This window comes from Artemia franciscana, chromosome 3 (assembly GCF_032884065.1).
Source record: "Artemia franciscana chromosome 3, ASM3288406v1, whole genome shotgun sequence".
Taxonomy (NCBI): domain Eukaryota; kingdom Metazoa; phylum Arthropoda; class Branchiopoda; order Anostraca; family Artemiidae; genus Artemia; species Artemia franciscana.
In genome coordinates, this window is record NC_088865.1 from 35,149,124 (window position 1) to 35,170,859 (window position 21,736).

Genomic DNA, 21,736 nt, shown 5'->3' on the forward strand with positions numbered 1-21,736 from the left:
CTTTATTTTTTTCCTTTTTTTTTCTTTTTTAGCTTATTTAGATTTTTAGATTTTTTAGTTTTTTTATTAGTTTTTAGTTTTTTTTTCTTTTTAGTTTTTTTGTCCCGGTCGTCATTTATATCCCCCTGTTTCCCCCGGTGTCCCCGTTGTAGTTGTGTCCCTGTGTCCCGGTCGTCATTTATATTCCCTGTGTCCCGGTCGTCATTTGTATCCCGGTGTACCGGTCTGTATATACATTCGTTTTTTAGTTTTGTTTTTCTCCTTTATTTTTTTCCTTTTTTTTTCTTTTTTAGTTTATTTAGATTTTTAGATTTTTATTTTTTTATTAGTTTTTAGTTTTTTTTTCTTTTTAGTTTTTTTGTAGTTTTTACCTTCTTTTTAGTTTTGTTAATTTTTTTTTTTACTTATGTCCTGGTCGTCATTTATACTCCCTGTGTCCCGGTGCTTTGTTGATTGCTAATCGAACATTCCTTTTGTCCTGGTCGCTTTCTCTTTGAGTGTCGTCATTTATTTTTTTCTTTTTTAGTTCTTTTAGTTTTTACCTTTTTTAGTTTTTTTTAGTTTTTTAGATGAAAATTTTTTTTAGTTTTTTCCTTTTTTTCTTTTTAGTTTTTTATTGGTTTTTACCTTTATGTTAGCTTATTTTTCAGTTTTTTCCTTTTTTTTTATTTTTTTTTTATTTTAGTTTTTTACCTTTTTTAGTTTTTTTTAGTTTTTTTAGTTTTTTTTAGTTTTTTAGCTTTTTTACTTTTTTTATTAGTTTTTAGTTTTTTTGTAGTTTTTGCCTTTTTTTAGTTTTTTCAGTTTTTTTTTAGTTTTTTATTGGTTTTTACCTTTATTTTAGCTTATTTTTCAGTTTTTTCCTTTTTTTAGTTTTTTTTAGTTTTTAGTTTTTTACCTTTTTTTTAGTTTTTTTAGTTTTTTTAAGTTTTTTAGCTTTTTTATTTTTTTTATTAGTTTTTAGTTTTTTTGTAGTTTTTGCCTTTTTTTTAGTTTTTTTAGTTTTTTAGCTTTTTTATTAGTTTTTAGTTTTTTTTGTAGTTTTTGCCTTTTTTTAGTTTTTTTAGTTTTTTAGCTTTTTTATTTTTTTATTAGTTTTTAGTTTTTTTTGTAGTTTTTGCCTTTTTTTTAGTTTTTTCAGTTTTGACGTCACCTGATCCAGTTTTTTCAGGTGACGTCACCTGATCCACGATCCACAGATCCACAGACAACTTATTTTTATATATATAGATAGTTTTTTTTTTTTTACTTATGTCCTGGTCGTCATTTATACTCCCTGTGTCCCGGTGCTTTGTTGATTGCTAATCGAACATTCCTTTTGTCCTGGTCGCTTTCTCTTTGAGTGTCGTCATTTATTTTTTTCTTTTTTAGTTCTTTTAGTTTTTACCTTTTTTAGTTTTTTTTAGTTTTTTAGATGAAAATTTTTTTTAGTTTTTTCCTTTTTTTCTTTTTAGTTTTTTATTGGTTTTTACCTTTATGTTAGCTTATTTTTCAGTTTTTTCCTTTTTTTTTATTTTTTTTTATTTTTTATTTTTTTTAGTTTTTTACCTTTTTTAGTTTTTTTTTAGTTTTTTTAGTTTTTTTAGTTTTTTAGCTTTTTTACTTTTTTTATTAGTTTTTAGTTTTTTTGTAGTTTTTGCCTTTTTTTAGTTTTTTCAGTTTTTTTTTAGTTTTTATTGGTTTTTACCTTTATTTTAGCTTATTTTTCAGTTTTTTCCTTTTTTTTTAGTTTTTCTTAGTTTTTAGTTTTTTTAGTTTTTTACCTTTTTTTAGTTTTTTTAGTTTTTTTAAGTTTTTTAGCTTTTTTATTTTTTTTATTAGTTTTTAGTTTTTTTGTAGTTTTTGCCTTTTTTTTAGTTTTTTTAGTTTTTTAGCTTTTTTATTAGTTTTTAGTTTTTTTGTAGTTTTTGCCTTTTTTTAGTTTTTTTAGTTTTTTAGCTTTTTTATTTTTTTTATTAGTTTTTAGTTTTTTTAGTATTTTTTTAGTTTTTTACCTTTTTTTAGTTTTTTTAGTTTTTTTAGTTTTTTAGCTTTTTTACTTTTTTTATTAGTTTTTAGTTTTTTTTGTAGTTTTTGCCTTTTTTTAGTTTTTTCAGTTTTTTTTTTAGTTTTTTATTGGTTTTTACCTTTATTTTAGCTTATTTTTCAGTTTTTTTCCTTTTTTTTAGTTTTTTTTAGTTTTTAGTTTTTTTAGTTTTTTACCTTTTTTTAGTTTTTTTAGTTTTTTTAGTTTTTTAGCTTTTTTATTTTTTTTATTAGTTTTTAGTTTTTTTTGTAGTTTTTGCCTTTTTTTAGTTTTTTTAGTTTTTTAGCTTTTTTATTAGTTTTTAGTTTTTTTTGTAGTTTTTGCCTTTTTTTAGTTTTTTTAGTTTTTTAGATTTTTTATTTTTTTTATTAGTTTTTAGTTTTTTTTGTAGTTTTTGCCTTTTTTTAGTTTTTTCAGTTTTGACGTCACCTGATCCAGTTTTTTCAGGTGACGCCACCTGATCCATCCATCCACAGACAGACAGACAACTTATTTTTATATATATAGATATATATATATATATATATATGTATATATATATATATATATATATATATATATATATATATATATATATATATATATATATATATATATATATATATATATATATATATATATATATATATATATATATATATATATATATTATATATATTTATATATATATATATATATATATATATATATATATATATATATATATATATATATATATATATATATATATATATATATATATATATATATATATATATATATATACTAGCTGTTGGGGTGGCGCTTCGCGCCACCCCAACACCTAGTTGGTGGGGGCGCTTCGCGCCCCCCCCCAAGCCCCCCCGCGCGCGTAAGTCGTTACGCGCCATAATAGTTACGCGCCATTGTAGTTGTGTCCCTATGTCCCACCTGTGAATATAGATAGATATATATATATATATATATATATATATATATATATATATATATATATATATATATATATATATATATATATATATATATATATATATATATATATATATATATATATATATATATATATATATATATGGTTTTAACTACGTAAAACTTGCGAATATACAACATTCTTTGCTGTCCCATTGTCTTTGCATATAAATAGATTGTCAGGTTTACCGACTCTTGAACATGCAACATATAATGGTCCATGGGAAAACAATCTGTATTCAGATCTATACCTCATGATTCTAATGATTGCCCTTGAGCTTTGTTGATGGTGATTGCTAATCGACCATTCCCTGTCCCAGTGTCCCGGTCGTCATTTACATCCCCCTGTTTCCCCCGGTGTCCCCGTTGTAGTTGTGTCCCTGTGTCCCGGTCGTCATTTATATTCCCTGTGTCCCGGTCGTCATTTGTATCCCGGTGTCCCGGTCTGTATATACATTCGTTTTTTAGTTTTGTTTTTCTCCTTTATTTTTTTCCTTTTTTTTTCTTTTTTAGCTTATTTAGATTTTTAGATTTTTTAGTTTTTTTATTAGTTTTTAGTTTTTTTTTCTTTTTAGTTTTTTTGTCCCGGTCGTCATTTATATCCCCCTGTTTCCCCCGGTGTCCCCGTTGTAGTTGTGTCCCTGTGTCCCGGTCGTCATTTGTATCCCGGTGTACTGGTCTGTATATACATTCGTTTTTTAGTTTTGTTTTTCTCCTTTATTTTTTTCCTTTTTTTTTCTTTTTTAGTTTATTTAGATTTTTAGATTTTTTATTTTTTTTATTAGTTTTTAGTTTTTTTTCTTTTTAGTTTTTTTGTAGTTTTTACCTTCTTTTTAGTTTTGTTAATTTTTTTTTTTACTTATGTCCTGGTCGTCATTTATACTCCCTGTGTCCCGGTGCTTTTTTGATTGCTAATCGAACATTCCTTTTGTCCTGGTCGCTTTCTCTTTGAGTGTCGTCATTTATTTTTTAGCTTATTGGTTTTTACCTTTATTTTAGCATATTTTTCAGTTTTTTCCTTTTTTTAGTTTTTTTTAGTTTTTAGTTTTTTTAGTTTTTTACCTTTTTTTAGTTTTTTTAGTTTTTTTAAGTTTTTTAGCTTTTTTATTTTTTTTATTAGTTTTTAGTTTTTTTGTAGTTTTTGCCTTTTTTTTAGTTTTTTTAGTTTTTTAGCTTTTTTATTAGTTTTTAGTTTTTTTTGTAGTTTTTGCCTTTTTTTAGTTTTTTAGCTTTTTTATTTTTTTTATTAGTTTTTAGTTTTTTTAGTATTTTTTTAGTTTTTTACCTTTTTTTAGTTTTTTTAGTTTTTTTAGTTTTTTAGCTTTTTTACTTTTTTTATTAGTTTTTAGTTTTTTTTTCTTTTTAGTTTTTTTGTCCCGGTCGTCATTTATATCCCCTTGTTTCCCCCGGTGTCCCCGTTGTAGTTGTGTCCCTGTGTCCCGGTCGTCATTTATATTCCCTGTGTCCCGGTCGTCATTTGTATCCCGGTGTACCGGTCTGTATATACATTCGTTTTTTAGTTTTGTTTTTCTCCTTTATTTTTTTCCTTTTTTTTTCTTTTTTAGTTTATTTAGATTTTTAGATTTTTTATTTTTTTATTAGTTTTTAGTTTTTTTTTCTTTTTAGTTTTTTTGTAGTTTTTACCTTCTTTTTAGTTTCATTTATAAATGACACCGGTCATTTATTTTTTTCTTTTTTAGTTCTTTTAGTTTTTACCTTTTTTAGTTTTTTTTAGTTTTTTAGATGAAAATTTTTTTTAGTTTTTTCCTTTTTTTCTTTTTAGTTTTTTATTGGTTTTTACCTTTATGTTAGCTTATTTTTCAGTTTTTTCCTTTTTTTTTATTTTTTTTTTATTTTTTATTTTTTTTAGTTTTTTACCTTTTTTAGTTTTTTTTTAGTTTTTTTAGTTTTTTTAGTTTTTTAGCTTTTTTACTTTTTTTATTAGTTTTTAGTTTTTTTGTAGTTTTTGCCTTTTTTTAGTTTTTTCAGTTTTTTTTTAGTTTTTATTGGTTTTTACCTTTATTTTAGCTTATTTTTCAGTTTTTTCCTTTTTTTTAGTTTTTCTTAGTTTTTAGTTTTTTTAGTTTTTTACCTTTTTTTAGTTTTTTTAGTTTTTTTAAGTTTTTTAGCTTTTTTATTTTTTTTATTAGTTTTTAGTTTTTTTGTAGTTTTTGCCTTTTTTTTAGTTTTTTTAGTTTTTTAGCTTTTTTATTAGTTTTTAGTTTTTTTTGTAGTTTTTGCCTTTTTTTAGTTTTTTTAGTTTTTTAGCTTTTTTATTTTTTTTATTAGTTTTTAGTTTTTTTTGTAGTTTTTGCCTTTTTTTAGTTTTTTCAGTTTTGACGTCACCTGATCCAGTTTTTTCAGGTGACGTCACCTGATCCACGATCCACAGATCCACAGACAACTTATTTTTATATATATAGATAGTTTTTTTTTTTACTTATGTCCTGGTCGTCATTTATACTCCCTGTGTCCCGGTGCTTTGTTGATTGCTAATCGAACATTCCTTTTGTCCTGGTCGCTTTCTCTTTGAGTTTCGTCATTTATTTTTTTCTTTTTTAGTTCTTTTAGTTTTTACCTTTTTTAGTTTTTTTTAGTTTTTTAGATGAAATTTTTTTTTAGTTTTTTCCTTTTTTTCTTTTTAGTTTTTTATTGGTTTTTACCTTTATTTTAGCTTATTTTTCAGTTTTTTCCTTTTTTTTAGTTTTTTTTTATTTTTTATTTTTTTTAGTTTTTTACCTTTTTTTAGTTTTTTTAGTTTTTTTAGTTTTTTAGCTTTTTTACTTTTTTTATTAGTTTTTAGTTTTTTTTGTAGTTTTTGCCTTTTTTTAGTTTTTTCAGTTTTTTTTTTAGTTTTTTATTGGTTTTTACCTTTATTTTAGCTTATTTTTCAGTTTTTTCCTTTTTTTTAGTTTTTTTTAGTTTTTAGTTTTTTTAGTTTTTTACCTTTTTTTAGTTTTTTTAGTTTTTTTAGTTTTTTAGCTTTTTTATTTTTTTTATTAGTTTTTAGTTTTTTTTGTAGTTTTTGCCTTTTTTTAGTTTTTTTAGTTTTTTAGCTTTTTTATTAGTTTTTAGTTTTTTTTTGTAGTTTTTGCCTTTTTTTAGTTTTTTTAGTTTTTTAGCTTTTTTATTTTTTTTATTAGTTTTTAGTTTTTTTTGTAGTTTTTGCCTTTTTTTAGTTTTTTCAGTTTTGACGTCACCTGATCCAGTTTTTTCAGGTGACGTCACCTGATCCATCCATCCACAGACAGACAGACAACTTATTTTTATATATATAGATAGATAGATATATATATTATATATATAAAAATAAGTTGTGTGTCTGTCTGTCTGTCTGTCTGTCTGTCGAGTGACGTCATTATATGACGTCTGAATTATTTCATCATATACCAATTCAAAAACGAATGTATTCAAGCCGAAGTAGCTGAGTTGGTAAAGCGTTATGTTCCAGGTCCGAGAGGTTCCAGGTTCGAACCTTGGCTTTAGCATTAATACAAAAGAAGAAAAAAAACTAATAAAGGTAAAAACTACAAAAAAAAACTAAAAAGAAAATACTAAATAGACTAAAAAAGGTAAAAAACTAAAAAAAAACTAAAAAAAGCTAAAAAACTAAAAACTAAAAAAAGAAAAAAAAAACTAAAAAAAGGTAAAAACTACAAAAAAACTAAAAAGGAAAAAACAAAAACTAATAAAAAAAACTAAAAACTGAAAAAGAAAAAAAACTAAAAAAAGGAAAAAAACTTAAAAATAAAGGAGAAAAAGAAAACTAAAAACCAGGACACAGGGAATATAAATGACGACCGGGACCCTCAAAGAGAAATTACAAAATGGGACACTGGGACACAAATAACGACCGGGAGATATAAATGACGACCGGGACACTCAAAGATAAATTACAGACCGGAACACCGGGACACAAATGACGACCAGGACACCGGGAAACAAGGAATATAAATAACGACTGGGACGCTCAAAGAGAAATTACAGACTGGGACACTGGGACACAAATGACGATCGGGATACTGGGAATATAAATGACGACCGGGACACAGGGACACAACTACAAGGGGGATGCCGGGGGCACAGGGGGATATATAAATGACGACGGGGACACAGGGAATGTTCGATTAGCAATCACCATCAACAAAGCTCAAGGGCAATCATTAGAATAATCAGGTATAGATCTGAGCACGGATTGTTTTTCCCATGGACAATTTTATGTTGCATGTTCAAGAGTCGGTAAACCTGACAATCTATTTATATGCACAGACAATGGGACAGCGAAGAATGTTGTATATTCGCATGTTTTACGTAGTTAAAAACATATATATATATATATATATATATATATATATATATATATCTATATATATAAAAATAAGTTGTCTGTCTGTGGATCTGTGGATCAGGTGACGTCATGTTTCTGTGTCGGCTGACGTCATAAAATTAGTTGTCGTCATTTTTGTTATGACGATGCTTAGTATATTGTAAAACACATTAATTTGGTTAATAATATACCATTTAAAACACCAAAATGAACATGCTGGAGTAGTCACTCGGTGAGAGAGGGTGTAAGAACGGAGAATGAAGGTCCCAGGTTCAAATCCTGGTTAGGCTAAAAAAGGTAAAAAACTAAAAACTAAAAAAAAAACTGAAAAAACTAAAAAAAGGCAAAAACTAAAAAAAAAACAACTAAAAACTAATAAAAAAAAATAAAAAAGCCGAAAAACTAAAAAAACTAAAGAAACTAAAAAAAGGAAAAAAACTTAAAAAACTAAAAACTAAAAAAAAACTAAAAAAAAGGAAAAAACTGAAAAATAGAAGAGAAAAAGAAAACTAATAAAATTAAAAATAAAAATAAAAAAAATAAAAAAGATAAAAACTAAAAAAAAGTAAAAAGAAAAAACGAAAAAAAACTAAAAAAGCTAAAAAAAAGGTAAAACCAATAAAAAACTAAAAAGAAAAAAAGGTAAAAAACTAAAAAAAATTTCATCTAAAAAACTAAAAAAAACTAAAAAAGGTAAAAACTAAAAGAACTAAAAAAGAAAAAAAAACTAAAAAAAGGAAAAAAACTGAAAAATAAAGGAGAAAAAGAAAACTAAGAAAATATAAATAAAAATAAAAAAAGTAAAAAAAAAACTAAAAATTAAAAAAAAAAACTAAAAAACCTAAAAAAAGGTCAAAACCAATAAAAAAAACTAAAAGGAAAAAAAGGGAAAAAATTAAAAATTTATTTCATCATATACCAATTCAAAAACGAATGTATACCGGGATGACGACCGGGACACAGGGAATATAAATGACACAACTACAACGGGGACGCCGGGGGCACAGGGGGATATAAATGACGATCGGGACACCGGGACACAAGGAATATAAATGACGCCCGGGACGCTCAAAGAGAAATCACAGACTGGGACACCGGGACACAAATGACGACCGGGACACAGGGAATATAAATGACGACCGGGACACAGGGACATAACTACAAAGGGGACGCCGGGGTGCACAGGGGGATATATAAATGACGATGGCGACTCAGGGAATGGTCGATTAGCAATCACCATCAACAAAGCTCAAGGGCAATCATTAGAATCATGAGGTATAGATCTGAATACGGATTGTTTTACCATGGACCATTATATGTTGCATGTTCAAGAGTCGGTAAACCTGACAATCTATTTATATGCACAGACAATGGGACAGCAAAGAATGTTGTATATTCGCAAGTTTTACGTAGTTAAAAACACATATATATATATATATATATATATATATATATATATATATATATATATATATATATATATATATATATATATATATATATATATATATATATATATATATATATATATATATCTATCTATATTCACAGGTGGGACATAGGGACACAACTACAATGGCGCGTAACTAATATGGCGCGTAACGACTTACGCGCGCGGGGGGGCTTGGGGGGGGGGCGCGAAGCGCCCCCACCAACTAGGTGTTGGGGTGGCGCCAAGCGCTACCCCAACAGCTAGTATATATATATATATATATATATATATATATATATATATATATATATATATATATATATATATATATATATATACATATATATATATATATATATATATATATATATATATATATATATATATATATATATATATATATATATATATATATATATATATATATATATATATATATATGCTAGCTGACCCCTGCCACGCGTTTGTGAGGCGCACAACACCCCAGAAACACGTTTATTGTCAGCTAGTCCCCCCTAAACCTCCCGGACCTCCCACCTACACTTTGTAACACCCCTGCCACGCGTTGTTTCACCGGTGAATGTCTGAAATACCCTTTTTTCTCTTTGGATTTAGTCAGCATTGCCAGTCAACTTTCTCAGTTTTATGCAAGGTTTGATGGTGACAGGTTAAGTTGGGTTGAGTTTTTGGTTCTAGGCGTTGTCCTATGTCTAGGACCACTGGATCGATACGATCATGTGTCTTCATGCAAAAACCACGAAAATCTAAAATTTTTGCAGATAAGAGCTTGAAAAGTCTTCAGTATGGTTCTCTGACTCGCTGAATCTGATGTTATGATTTTCGTTAAGATTATATGACTTTTGGGGGGTATTATACTCTGTTTTCTTAAATACAGCAAATGTTTTATTTTAGCTCGTAACTTTTTAAAGGTACAACTGAACTTGATAAAACTACTTATATTTAAAAGCAACATAAAAACACGATTCTTTTGATGTAACTATTTGTATCAAAATTTCATTTTTTAGAGTTTTGGTTACTATTGAGCCGGATCACTCCTTACTACAGCTCGTTACCACGAACTGTTTGACATAGTTAAAAATGGCAGAAATAATAGAGAGTGGTCCAAGACCCAAAAGAATAATTTCATGTATACCCAAGAAAGGTGGTAAAATCAACATATATAAACAAATAACATCCCTTACACAGTTAAGAGCTATTGAGAAATATTAATGCAAAATCAGGCTACAGGCAATGAAAAAAGGCTTTGAACAAGCACCAGCTATTTATTAAAACACTTGTGATGAGATATCACCTAATAGAGAGCTGTTCTATAGCTCAAACTTCTGCTTTCTAAAGTATAAATCATACAGTGGTAGAGCTGTGTCATCAGATTCATGTAATTCCACTGCCTGGTTTTGACAGAAAACCAGAGTGATGGAAATAAACTTTCTCGCAAGACTCAGCAGAAAAGGAAGGTCTCTCCCATAACTATAATTAGGAACTTGACCTTAATGCTTGACATTTTAATGGTGCTCCAATATTTAAAAAAAAGAGAAAATTTAAGCAAAGTGAAAAGATTAGAAAAGAAAAAGCGAAAGATTTTTACGTTCTCCGACAAAACATATGATATCGCTAAATTAAACTGTTAGAACAGCCTAAGGCTATTAAATTTGAAAATTTATGGAATCAGTTGTTCATATTCTGGGAACAAAATAAGATTTAAAGCGACAATAACAGGCAATATCACTGGAGCATCATCAGTCAAGTTTCCACAGGAAATGGTAACAATATATACAGTGCTATAACTAGAGATAATCAAAGATAATCATGAGATAATCAAAGATAATCAAAGAGATAAGCAAAGATAATCATGGAATTAGGAATAAAAAGACAAGTCAATGTAAAGTAATTTAAGGTTTTGCAATAAAGGTTTAAAAGTAAATAAAAGTTTTGAACAAGCACCAGCTATTTATTAGAACACTTGTGATGAGATATCACCTAAAAGAGGGCTGTTCTATGGCTCAAACTCCTGCGTTCGAAAGTATTAATCATGCAGTGGTAGAGCTGTGTCATCAGATTCATGTAATTCCACTGCGTGGTTTTGATAGAAAACCAGAGTGATGGAAATAAATTTTCTCACAAGACTCTTAATGCTTGACTTTTTAATTGTCCTCCAATATAGTAACGAAAAAAAAGAGAAAATTATAAGCAAAGTGAGAAGATTAAAGAAGAGAAAACTAAAGATTTTTACATTCTCCGACAAAACCTATGACACCGCTAAATTGTACCTTTAGAAAAGTCTAAGGCTATTAAATTTGAAAATTTATGAAATCAACTCTTAGTTTTCTGGGAAAAAAATAAATTTTGAAGCGACTTTAACGGGTAATATCACTCGAGTGTCATCAGTCAAGTTTCCACAGGAAATGGTAACAATCTATACAGTGCAATAATTGAGGGCAAAGATAATCATGGAATTAAGATTCAAGTCAATGTCATTCTTTATAAAGTAATTAACCCTTAAAATAAATATTGCTTAAAATTTACAACATGTTTCTACCTTCCCAATTGTTGTTTTAATTGTTACCAGGGCTGCTTTTTTTTTACACTTTTTGCTCTTTTTACAAAATTTTACACTAACAGCCACTTGCAAAATCCCAAAGATTTTTAAAAATTGTCTAGATATGAAAAATAATGATACAAAAGACTGTTTTGCTTTTTGTTTAATGCTTCATATATATTCTTCTCTCAAAGTTCGAAATACAAGACTGAAATTCCAACATCTTGAGAAAAATCCCAAAACATGACGTCTCCAATTGCTAACAAGAAATCTCTGTTTGCTCGAGGAAACAGAAATGTTAGCTAACATACATGGGTTACTGGTATGTTTTGAAAACATATAAAATTGGGGGAAAAAAATCAAAACTTAAACATTCCATCCATCTTCCACATTGTTAAATTTTAAATTCTCCAGTCTAGTATTCAACTGTACCTGGAAAGTTTTTCTCAAATTCTTATCCTGGAGTCTACCAGCATCATAATGTCCTGGGAGGTAGTTACTGTTTCGAATATTTCAGCTTTAAATTAACCCTAAACACTACTAGATGGTAATGTTTACTTTTAGCATCAATAACAGAATTCCAATAACCCTAGTATCTTGTATTGGTCCTGCCAGTCTTCAGATTATGATAACATAATCAATAAGGTTTGCTGTCTTACCATCACATGAACACCATTTTAACTTATGGGCCATTTTATGACCAAAACGTTTTTATACCCAATTTTTCTTAACTTCGAGTGAGTCTTTAGATAAACAGAGAGCAAATTTGATGTGATAAAATGTAATTTTTAATCTTCCTTAATTCTAAAACATATTTTTAAAATCCCATTTTATTGCAAAATAATTTATTTATAACATATTAAATTGAAGTCTTATGGTTGCCTGTCCAAATGGGAAAAAAGTGAGGGGCAGGGGTAACGAGTGCTGCCAGGAAATTTTCAAGGTGTTAAAGCAGGTTTTACCAAGAGGTGGTTTTTTTTTCTATTTCACCAAGATTGATATTGGTATATGTTTTATTCTGATTTTCGCAAATTTTCAATATCTTCTTGCATTCCAGGTGGTGGGGAACTTAGAATTCATCCATTAATCCCACTTCAACTTGCACCCCTTGCTGGTGCCCATGGGAAAAAATCCTTATAAAAACAATTGTTGAACAAATCCTGTTGAAATTCGTAAAAATCTAACATTAAAATTCTGTTCTGAAATATAAGGCCTACCCCTCCTACTGAGTAGAAATTGTCGCTCGTGGCATTATCACTTCTGAAATCATAAGCTTAACTAGATAATGTTTTAGTAATTTTGAATTAATGTTCTATCTCAGAAATTGCTTAATGGTATTGTGGAAAAAATTGTTTTTTTTTTCCCTGCTTGCCCCACAGGATTGCAAAACACATCCTTTTGTGTAACTTGCTTTAGTTACTCAATGAAATTTGTAATTATTATGGAAGTTGTCAAGTGCTCTTGTTGTCCTTCTTTTTCCCACCAATTCAGGGAGAATCCATGGTGACGAAGTTGTTTTTCTCACGTACGACTCCCCTCAACAACATACAACAGATTCAGTGAAACATACACCTAATATCTTTATTCTAAAATTAATTATTCTTCTTTATGATTCGAACTGACGTTTCGTGGTTCCATATAGCCGTGTCAGGGATTCTAAAAATCAGGATTATACTTAATCGTGTACTCGTATAGGCTACCAAGGAGCGCAGGTCAACAGCTTGACGGTTGTTGATACGCATTATATCTTGGAATAATAATTAGTAAACTAAACTGAGCCTTGCAGAGAAAGTCTTAAAAGAAGAAAATTTAAGAAATTGTTAAGAAGTTATGTATTAAACATTAAAATTTCTGAAGACCCACTGCCGCGCGTTACCCTATCCTTTTTTAAATTTGTTTGATATCCAACATTTATGCAGATATCAATCCATACAATATTTGAATATTTTTTTTAATATATACAGACCTAAATAGTATAATTCAAGCATACCAGGATGGAAGGGGCCTTAGAACCACCCTCTCAAAATATGAATATTTTTATCTTTAGTCGCATGATATCCTATATCGTTTTCGTGTAGAAATGAATAAAAAACAAATAATTTTTTTTCAATTGAAAGTAAGGAGCACAATTAAAACTTGAAAATAGTGGAAATGATTCCAGATATGTCTTCACAACGTTTTAAACTTATGGATCCTATGGATCGAGTTTTAAACTCTTGTACTTCCTTTCTACCCTTGTTGTAGCACGGTGGATTAATGCTCCAATTGGTGATACGAGGCTCGGGGCATAATCTCCTCTACAGCAAGGTTGGGCGACCATCTTACTACTTGTCCTAGTAAAAAAAAACATCAACTAAAACGTCGATTCGACGCCCTATGCGCCAGCAATGGCTCTGGAGGATCTTTGTCCTTTTTTATTTTTTATTGCCTTTCCAGAGTCTTACCAAAAAATGATGATGGTTATACAATTTGGGAGAGTTAACTTTATTATTTTTAGAAAACTTTTTCAGTCAAACTTTCAATTGGAATAAATGTGAATAAGAGAGGGCCTGCCGGCTCATCCCATCCTTTTTGAATACTGCACCAGGGTTTACACTTTTGCCAAGAAACAAGGTGGTTGGAAAGTACACAAGACCTATTCTTAAAATTATCACTTTAAACATTGACACTTTAATTTTTCAAACAATTCATGGTAACAAACTGTTAGTAAGAAGCAACTCGACTCAATAGTAACTGAAATTTTAAAAAACAGAATTTTGATATGAACCTATACCTCGAAGGAATTGCTGTTTTATGCTCATTCCAACATATACGATTTATTAAGTTTAGTCTTACCCATCAAAAGCTATGACCCGGAGAATATCTGCCTGATTTTCAAAAAGGGAGGAAACATAATCAAAACGTTAATGAATCTCCATGAAAATCGTACCGTCAGATTTTATATATCAGTAAAAACTACTGTAAGTGTTTTTAGCTCCAATCAGCATAAATGTGACATTTTTAATTATTTGCTAGACGATAGATCCTGGATGTGCGCAGCATATGGGAAGTGTAAGCATTAAATAATGCATAATAAACTACGTGTATCAAACAGTTCGTGGTAACAAACTGTTGTTAGGAGCGACCCGGCTCAATAGTAAACGAAACTCTAAAAAACGGAATTTTGATGCAAAAATATACATCAAAAGAATTGAATTTTTATGCTGATTTTAAATATATAAGTTTCATCAAATTTAGTCTTTGTCATCAAAAGTTACGAGCCTGAGAAAATTTGTTTTATTTTGGAAAATAGGGAGAAACACCCCATAAAAGTCATAGAATCTTAACGAAAATCACACCATCGCATTTGCCATATCAGAGAACCCTATAGCAAAAATTTCAAGCTCCTATTTGCAAAAATGTGGAATTCGTATTTTTGCCAGAAGACAAATCACAGGTAAGTATTTATTTGTTTGTCCCCCCAGGGGTCATCGTATCGACCAGGTGGTCCTAAAATGTCACAAAAGGGTTCTTCCTAACGGAAATGAAAAGTTATAGTGCCCTTTTTAAGTGACCAAAAAAATCGGAGGGCACCTAAGCCCCCTCCCACGCTCATTTTTTCTCCAAAGTCAACGGATAGAAATTTTGAGATAGCCATTTTATTCCGCATAGTCAAAAATCATAATAACTATGTCTTTGGGAATGACTTACTCCACAAAAGTCCCTGGGGGAGGGGCTGCAAGTTACAAACTTCGACCAGTGTTTATATATAATAATGGTTATTGGGAAGTGTACAGACGTTTTCAGTGGATTTTTTTTGGTTTTGGGGGTGGGGTTCAAGGGAGGGGGCTATATGGGAGGATCTTTCCTTGGAGAAATATGTCATGGGGGGAACAGAAATTCAATGAAAAGGGCGCAGGATTTTCTAAAATTACTATAAAAAAAAGCAATGGAAAAATAAACATGGAAAAGTTTTTCAATTGAAAGTAAGGAGTAGCATTGAAACTTCAAACGAACAGAGGTTATTACGCATATTAGGGGTTCTAAAAATACTTTAGCATAAAGAGCGAGGTATTTAGGAGGAGATAAATACCTCGCTCTTTGTGCTATAGTATTTTTAGTAACTATTTATTCTACGGCCTTTCTGATTCAGGGGTCATTCTTAAAGAATTGGGACAAAACTTACGATTTAGTGTAAAGAGCGAGGTATGAACGAGGGTACAAGCCCCCTCATATGCATAATAAAATTTTAAGAATATAAAAGTTTGTTACGTAAGTTAATTCTTAAGTTACGTATATTTTTATTATTAAAAGCATTCGTTAAAAATTAAAAATTATAGTTGCCTTTTTATATAGCAGAAAAATTGCAGGGCAAGTAGACCTCCTTCCCCACTCCTTATTTCTCAAAATCGTCTGATCAAAACTAAGAGAAAGCCATTTAGCCAAAAAAGGAATTAATATGCAAATTTCATTTTAATAATTTATGTGTGGAGAGCCAAAATCAAACATGCATTAATTCAAAAACGTTCAAAAATTACGTAAAAAAACTACTTTTTTCAACTGAAAGTAAGGAGCGACATTAATGCTTAAAACGAACAGAAATTATTCCGTATATGAAATGGGTTGTTCCCTCCGCAGTCCCTCGCTTTTTACGCTAAACTTTGACTCTTTGCCACAATTCCGCTTTTTAAAACAATTTAAAGCTTTAGCGTAAAGTGCGAGGGATTGCGGAGGGGATAACCCATTTCATATAAGGAGTAATTTCTGTTCGTTTTAAGTTTTAATGTCGCTCCTTACTTTCAGTTAAAACACTAGTTTTTTTTATGTAATAACAGTGCAAGAGTTCAAACCTTAAAGTTTCTCTTCTGTGAAGAAGTCCGATCGAGCCTCTCCTTTTAGATACTTCTTGCTACAATACTGGCTATTACTACACATTATTTGTTCGTCAAAATTGACTTTTCAATTTAATTTATGAGTCATTACATAAATAAATACGATTAATTACAAAAAAATGATCAATATTATTGTATATACTCTAACCAAGTTCAATCTAACGGAGACACAGATTTATTTGCGATTGTAGTACTTGAGTGTTACCACTGAGGCCAATCCCAGTTTTTACTTTTTTTGCAAGTTACTTCTTTCTTTTTCTAATATATATGTTTCACAAACTTTCAGACCAACAAAGGAACGACTAAGCGATTATCTACGGATAAATTACAGACCGCATACAGCATCAACCCTTACAGCATCCCAGGAAGTCGAAGATTTTTCAGCTGGTATTGAGGGAGATGGTTCTTCTTGTTCCCGTATTTCCATATGCGATACTGTAGTACAGCGTTAGACTGGACGGATCTTTAATATGTATGGAAGGGTCATATTCAAATATGACCCTTCTATACATACCCAAAATACAAGGGGAAAATCTCAGCCCCCCTCTATCTCTGGCTCCTAACAGAAGTGTTTAGTTTTGCATAAAATGCTTCGGAAATGAAAATCCCCTCCGAGGAGGATAAACCCTTAAAATGTGATCTGGGGACGGGATCCCTTACAGCATCCCAAGAAGTCGAAGATTTTTCAGCTGGTATTGAGGGAGATGGTTCTATATGTGATACTGTAGTAGAGCGTTAGACTGGATGAATCTCTAATATGTATGGAAGGGTCTTATTTGAATATGACCCTTCTATACATATCCCAAATATAAGGGGAGAATTTCAGCCCCCCTCTATCCCTGGCTCCTAACAGAAGTGTTTAGTTTTGCATAAAATGCTTCGGAAATGAAAATCCCCTCCGAGGAACATAAACCCTTAAAATGTGATCTGGGGACGGGCGGTGGTCCACTGCCCAAACCTATCATCTACAAAAATGAGAAAAAACTACAGGGGGGAGGAGGCTAAAATGATAAATTTGACCAAACCGAGTGAAACGGAAAACTTTTGTTTCTCAATCTGTTGCAAAAATTTAAAGATGAAATTAAAATCATTCCACAATTTTCACCATAAATTAAATACACCATAATATACGCCTTATCATACAGTGCTAATATGGATAGTCAACATAAATACAGTGTTAGACCGAATGGATCTCTAAATATGTATGGAAGGGTCATATTTAAATATGACTCTTATTTTAACAAAATTTGCCAGTGAGAGAATATCCTAGCTATATTTTAAGAAAATGTTCTTCCTTGCAAAAGTCTTGAACATTATCGCTACTACTGCAATAAACCATGGCATTAATGATCTATCTAAGGTCAAAACAGCCACAAACGATAATCTTTACTCCAATCTAAATATAGCTTCATAATTTCTCTACCCAAAAAACTTCCCAGCCCTTTATATAATCATTTTCATATTTTTTTTCAACCACAATATTAGAACTTCCTGCTTTTCATTTGGCCTACTGTTAATTCGACAACCTTTTCACCCTCGACACGTGTTCCAGACAACTTGACCTTTTTTTTCATTATTGAACTAGAAAATAGGGCTGAAAGGCTTCTTGTTTCAAAAACAGTCTAAAAACCATCCGGTTAATTTTCTCCCAAATTTACAACCAAGTTTCACGGCTGCGCTATAAAATAGTAATTATCTTAGCTTCGACTATCTTTTTTTAACTTTCTGACTTGTCATCCTATTATCCGGACTTCCTCAAATGAAAAATAAACTATGCCTTGGCTATTCTACTGTTTACTTCTTCACTGCATCCATTTACCTCACTAATAATAACACCTTCGTAGTAAAATATTCACCTGGTTTATGTTCTCATCACCTAATATAGCCTCGCCATTCCTGTTTATTCCTATATGACCGACTTAGTCTTCTTAACACTTGCTTCAAGCCATTTTTGTACCCTTGACTGTCGAAACCAATAGAAATTCGTTATTTTTACCCACAATATACTACCAAAAATATTTGAATCACCTGCATAATATGCACCGGGGCGAATTTTATATTTCATTTATTACCAAGTTCTTTGATAGCCGTTATTAAGTTATTTAAAGCAAAGTCAACCAATATAATCCACAAAGATTTATCTAAAAAACACGATCTAGCTCTGGCTCCACCTTGAAACTGGCTCTATACACAACCCCCTGGATCTAAACTAAACTGGACACCAGCCCTAGCTCCTACCTTGACAGTAGCAATATTATTTACATTCACATTACTGATGATTTTAAAGTGACTTTCATACTACGTGCGTAATTCATGCTAATTAAATCCAGGCTAAGTGAGTAAGTTAAGTTACGTTCAGGACGAATCTTTCACACTTTAATAAGTCCTTTCACACTAGTCGAACATGAACATTCATATAAACATCAAGGTCTTCGACTAAAATCACCAAGTCATAATAAACACAATATTTAAAATTTAGAGATGTGGAATAGAGACGAGGTTTTCAGCTCGGATAATCAGCTCATGGTTATTGCACCAGGATATCTGGCAATGAAAAGACGGCGTGAAAAGTTTTCTAGGAAAAATTTGTTGATTTCCCAAATTTATTCACTGCTTATCCAGAATTCTCTTTGTTGCTACTAGTTTGATTTTTCTATAGAGTAACCAAAATTTACATATAATTCCATAGACAAATCAAGTTTTGACACTGCCTATGTCATTGACAAGATTTGCTCCTTAAAAAACAAATACCGTAACGTAACGTACTGTGAAAGCAACATAACACAAGCAACATCAAAAATATAAGTTCATTAATTCTTTTAACTTCTTGTTATCTTATGCTTTAACATATCTGTTAAAGTACATGATGATAACCAGATGCTTTGGTCCTTTACATTAGGCCTATACCCTAGTAAATATTGTACGTTTTCTTCGTCTTAAATGTAAATACAATTTGTGCGCTTTTTCACCGTTCTGAAAGTGATGTAATATTAATAGCTATTACCTCTGTTATATGAATTTGCAAGGCTGAATATCCTAATAAGCCTCATTTTAATTCAGTTCCAGATTAAAAATAATAATAATAAATTAGCGTGAACCGTCGTGTTTTGTATAACATAGTAACCTCAGGCAACAATTGCTCTAAACTCACTTTCTTCGTCAGGATATATTTTAACTTTTAATGGTCAAATAGCACTATTTAGTCATTTGCTCATTTCTAAAATTTAGCTGGTAAATGAATACTTATGAATACTAGGCCAAGGGTGTAAATTTAAGATTACTTATTTCATATTCTATGTCGTGCCAGTGCAATACGCTAAAACAAAGAACACATTCGAAAAATTTTGTCATCCGGATGTGCTCTCATTACTTTTTTTCAACCTTGCAAAATTATGAAGTTTCGGTTTTTTTTTTAATTTTAGTCAATTTAGTACAAAAAATAATTTTTTTGCTGATTTTCGACAAAATGGAATCGGCAAATAATTGGTCAGTGTAACCTTCCCAATACAGTCTTTTGAGTGTTGATATTGATTCTTTTAATTCTTAATCATTCTCAGATAGGAAACAATTCTTTTAGAGAACTAGAATGAGCGTTAAGTGGTCACTAAATGCCAGTATTTTAAAAAGCTATTGTCCATACAAAATTTTGGAAAATAGTATAAAGAAATATTATAAAGAAGAATTCAAGAAGTAACTCAAGTAAAGCGCAAATATTTCTATTTTGAGCTAGCAAGCTGAGATTTTACCCATTTAATTTAATTTCTGTTATAGTATTTCCAATTGCATTTAAGGGATTCTGAGTTCAGTATATTTTGGTTGCAAAAATCTAGCTGTATAGCTAGAAAATCTATCAGCTTTTTTTACATTGTTAACCATTTTTAGAGCGGTCTCTCTGATTACAAATTTTTTTCTAATTGTACAGTTGTTGTGAAGACAAAATTGGGCTTCTGGTCTTTGATTTTTTTGCCTTTTGGTGCGTTTTTACCATGACACATTGACTGTATTAAACGTAGTATTTGGTTTATTTCTATTTTAAGCGAATGACATTAGCCATTAAATTAAAATTGCATAAGGCTATAGTTTCCTTAATAATTAATTTTATCTCTTTAAATAATTATTTCTCCCATTTTAATTTAGATGTAGTAACGAACTAATTACATCAATTTAAACAATTTATTTAAGCATTTGTCCAACTTTGGAGCATAAGTTGTGTTTTTCAAGTCCGTTTTCCTTGCACTGTCCTAGTCATAAAATAAGGGAGAAAAAATACAGAAATCAATGTTTTAGGAAAGAGGAAAAACATCTTTATTTTATTTTGCCAATATTTCAATGAGCCTCATAATAAGGTAAATTAGTTTGGATTTTCTTTTTATTGAAGCTACGATGACTCAGGTCAAAGAAAGTGAAGACAACTTCAAAGAATCCTAGATTTCCCCCTCAATATTTGAACAAATGTAGCTGAATGGAATTTACAGTCAATTCAACGTGGAAATCTGACCCCAGAATTTTATATAATCCTATATATTGTAAAAGTTTATTTGCCTGAGTATTGCATAAACAACAGCGATGTGGTTTCTTTTCCATATAATAAAAAAAAGACATGAAAAAATTGGAACAGGCGCCTTTCAATTCAAGAATATGTGTTTGCAGAAAGATTAGCGTTAACAACTTGCAATCTCAAAATTTCCTTACCGGGTGAGATTTATGAAGATATGATATTAGATATGACATAGTATCGTCTTTTAAATAAGATAATAGTTTTTATTTCTGATGTATAACTAGTTTGTGTGGCTTATATTGGAGTAATGTTTTAATGTTTTACTATCTTTTAATGTTTAGTATACTGTTAATTTATTTTAGAAAATATATTATTTTTGTAAAAAAGGCTATAATAAAGAATTTCCAAATAGGCACACTTTACGGAGATATTTTCGAGCTGGCTAAGGAGGCTGAACCTAGCTTTCTATCTGATATTTGCCACTAATAGAAATATACCAGACAATTATTCGTGAAAAGACAGTATTCAACTTCGGAAGCTAACTCAAGCCACGAGAAAAAGTACTTCTGGGTTGTATTCTTAGTACTAACAAAAAAAGATTGAATTAATGGCAGAATAATATAAAACAGTTCGTGGTAACGGAATGTAGTAAAGAGCGACCCGGCTAAATAGTAACAAAAACTCTAAAAAATATAATCTTTATAGCAATATTTACGTAAAAGAATTACATTTCAATGCTGAATTTAAATATATAAGTTTCATCAAGTTTAGTCTTACCCATCAAAAGTTACGAGCCTGAGAAAATTTGACTTATTTTAGAAAATAGGGGGAAACACCCCCCCTAAAAGTAATGGAACCTTAACAAAAATCCCACCATAAGATTCTGCGTATCAGAAAACCCTTCTGTAGAAGTTTCAAGCTCCTATCTGCAAAAATGTGGAATTTCGCATTTTTTGCCAGAAGGCAAATCACGGATGCGTGTTTATATGTTGTTTTTTTTTTCCATGGGTGATCGTATCGACTCAGTAGTCCCAGAATGTCACGAGAGGGCTCATCCTAATGGAAATTAAAATTTAT

At 30.0% G+C, this 21,736-nt stretch overlaps 1 protein-coding gene across 1 annotated transcript in view; it reads left to right on the forward strand.

The window, feature by feature from the left end:
- LOC136025216 (prolactin-releasing peptide receptor-like) overlaps positions 1-21,273 on the forward strand; it is a gene marked incomplete at its 5' end in the record, with an annotated part of 37,644 nt that extends 16,371 nt beyond the window's left edge. Inside the window, 1 exon segment of the mRNA XM_065701034.1 lies at positions 16,448-21,273. Within this exon segment, the coding sequence (XP_065557106.1) occupies positions 16,448-16,613 (166 nt within the window).
- Positions 21,274-21,736: the final 463 nt, after the last annotated feature.